The 3439-nt window shown below is 38.2% G+C and overlaps 1 protein-coding gene across 1 annotated transcript in view; it reads left to right on the plus strand.

Annotated features, from left to right (window-relative positions):
* Window positions 1–3439, plus strand: part of LOC107745643 (palmitoyltransferase ZDHHC13-like) — a 21985-nt gene that overhangs the window by 8173 nt on the left and 10373 nt on the right. The window contains exons 8-9 of the mRNA XM_016559596.1: window positions 1161–1286; window positions 1838–1971. Coding sequence (XP_016415082.1) covers window positions 1161–1286; window positions 1838–1971 — 260 coding nt within the window. The remainder of the gene's footprint in view (window positions 1–1160; window positions 1287–1837; window positions 1972–3439) is intronic.

The following is a 3439-nucleotide window of genomic DNA, read 5'->3' on the forward strand; positions in this document are numbered from 1 at the left end:
AGTCGCGTGACAGACACAGTGATGAAGCTGGTATGTGTTTGTGATGTGACCCCCCCCTCTCTCTCGCGCTCTCTCTCTCTCTCTTGCGCTCGCTCGCTCGCGCACACACACACACACGCACGCAAAACTCCGCATTTGAACAGTCAATAGCAAATACTTAAACTAATAACAAAACAGTGAAATTAAATTATATTCCAGTTTTAAATGTGCTTCTGATTACAGATAGCCTGGGATTACAAACGATTTGTATTTTAAAGACAACCAGTTTGAAGTGAGCATAATTTGCTTTTTGGGTTAAAATAATTTCTTAATATGATATTCGAAGAGTATGACCATTAGATTAGACTGCAGAAATTGAAATCTACATGCTAATACACACTATACTCATAGTCACCAATGCTGATGTTGTTAACATTAATCATTTGAGAATACAGTATAACAACAATAATAATTTAAACAGTTTTATGTGATATGAGCTAACCGATCTTTAGATTTAATCACCATTGGAAGCTAGATTTATGGTAATGCTTTTTTCCTCAGTTGGTCAGAACAAACGTGGCAGACTTGTTACTTACTTGTTCAGATGGCAATATACGGTGAAAATTCTTATTTGGGTCATATATTCCAAGACGTAGGCTAGAATCTGTGATTGCGAAGTACAGTAAATATCCACACCGGTGCGGTGACTGACTGCCACACATACTCTTTAGAACATTAGATTCATCCACGCTGGAGCCGTGCCGGCTCACAACCCACGCAAGCTAGATAATTCCACACACAGCTGCAATTCCAGGTTTTCAAACAGAGATGGCGACAAAGAGGCAAAACTTACGGACTGCAGCTTTAAGTATGTGATGTTATTTGTGCAAACAAAATGACTGCAGTCAAAGACTGGCCTTAAAACCTGTGTACTTTTTGAAAGTGCTCACATTCATTCCATTCATAAGTTTTAAACATCTTATTGCTTGCTATTACATGTCCAGTCACTAATACCAAAGCCATAATGATACAGTTTAAACTGGCAGAACAAAAGATTAGTGTTTCTCCATAGATGTAAAACTGGTTCCAAAGCAATGCCCTTCACTCACCTGGCCGTTCAGTTTGAAAGTTGAGCTTTACTTTGTGTTTTTTTTTAAGTGATGTTTTTGTGTTATTTTCAGGGTCACACTCCCATTGACCTGGCACACCAGGTGCACAGCCCTCTGCTCATTCACATGCTCAGTGTGGTGAAGATAGAGCGCATGAAAGCCAACTCTACGTGTCTCAAACTGCTCAACAGATACAAGGTACACTCGTGCTCAGACACACTCAGGCCAACAAGTTCAGATTAGAAAAAAGTTTTACTTTGTAATGTAGATTTAATGCACTAAAATCTGGAGTATTATTCAGATAATTCAGGTATTTTGAATTTGAACAAACCTCTAATTTAACCTAATGGTAAATTAGATGCATTTGTGCAATGGATATGTATAATGTATATTTAGTTTTAATGGTTGGATTTGTAACAATTGTTCCAGGCAAACTCACAAACACAGACATACACCCACACACACACACCGCTCTCACTAACCTTATTAAAGAAGATGTGAGGCAAGTACTTGAAATCCCAGGGCTGTATTTAACCTTGAATTAAGCTTTCAGAAACAAACGCAGCCAATTTCTCACATAATGTGTGTTTGGCCCTGGAGAATTCTCCATTTTTAGGCTTTTATTTAACAAGAAAATAACATTCCACTTATTCTCTGACCCACATTCCTCTGCTGTAACCCTGATTTTTCATTGCAGTTGAAAAGACTTCATTATTCAGACTGTGAGTGTGTGACCGTGTGTGTTTCAGGTCTGTCTGCTGTGTGTGTTCAGTGTTGTTGTGGTCGGAGCCATCGGTTCCATATTAGACATGAAGACGGAGTCCTGGTTACTGAAGGGTGTGCTGCTGGCCTGCATCATAGCTGTGATCAACCTCACTTCAAGGTTTAAGCATCAACAAACACACTGACTTCACTGACTTGTCATACATATGGATTTAAAAGGCCCTGTTTCTACAATATCACTCTTATCAATTTTTACAACAAATGTATTCCTTTGTATATTATACATAAAAATATAATATTTGCAACAAACTATGCACACTATATTGCACTAAGAAATCAAGAAACAAATTTTATTTTGGTAATATGTAATCTGAAAAAATAATCCTATATTTTATTATTCAATTCAAGTTTATTTGTAAAGCGCTTTTCACGATACCAATCACTGCAAAGCAGCTTTACAGAAAATATTAAGTTTCTACATTACATTTAGGAGTAGGTTATTAGTGGTGACTATGGCAGAAATGTACAGTACGAATCATGCAGTTAATTACAAATTACACATAATCAAACAGACGGTGAATTATTAACTACAATGATTATATGTTGCGATTAAACTTTGCGACTGCGATTAAACATTGCGGTTAAGCAAAATTTGGTAGCTTTATATGTTGTTCCAGGGTTCGCATCATCTGAGGTCTTCTGGGGGGTTGGCATCATCTCTTCTCAGGTGTTCGGTCATCTCAGATATTCATAAGGGTTGGATCCAGACAGAAGCTTGTGTAATTCCTAGTTGCCTCGGGATGCAAGTCCCGTGGCAGAAACAGAGAAGCAGATAGAGACTAAATTAGCGTAGCTGCTGTTCCAACCAAGCAAAGATGATGTGTTCAACCCAAGCAAAAGAATGAAAATGTGCATTTGATCAGATATAGCTGAAGGACAAAGTTATGAGATACATTTTGTGAATGCTTGGCTAAAAAGATGTGTCTTTAATCTAGATTTAAACAGAGAGAGTGTGTCTGAACCCCGAACGTTATCAGGAAGGCTATTCCAGAGTTTGGGAGCCAAATGCGAAAAATCTCTACCTCCTTTAGTGGACTTTGCTATCCTAGGTACTACCAAAAGTCCAGAGATTTGCGACCTTAGGGAGCGTGATGGATTGTAGCGTGGTAGAAGACTAGTTAGGTACGCAGGAGCTAACTCATTAAGGGCCTTATAGGCAAGTAATATTATTTTGTAACTGATACGGAACTTACTTAATAGGTAGCCAGTGCAGAGATTGTAAAATTGGGGATATATGATCATATGATCAAATGCCGCTGCATTTTGGACTACCTGTAGCTTGTTTATTGAAGATGCAGGACAACCACCTAGCAGTGCATTACAATAGTCCAGTCTAGAGGTCATTAATGCATGAACTAGCTTTTCTGCATCAGAAACAGGTAACGTGTTTCGTAGCTTGGCAGTGTTTCTAAGATGAAAGAATGCTGTTTTTGTAACATTAGAAATATGATTTTCAAAAGACAAGTTGCTGTCTAATATAACATCCAGATTTTTGACCGTAGAGGAAGTAACAGTACATGGTCTGCAACAATGCTTATGTGGTACGTGTCAAAGTAACATCCACATGG

Source organism: Sinocyclocheilus rhinocerous, unplaced genomic scaffold (genome assembly GCF_001515625.1).
Source record: "Sinocyclocheilus rhinocerous isolate Xijiao unplaced genomic scaffold, SAMN03320098_v1.1 scaffold1002, whole genome shotgun sequence".
Taxonomy (NCBI): domain Eukaryota; kingdom Metazoa; phylum Chordata; class Actinopteri; order Cypriniformes; family Cyprinidae; genus Sinocyclocheilus; species Sinocyclocheilus rhinocerous.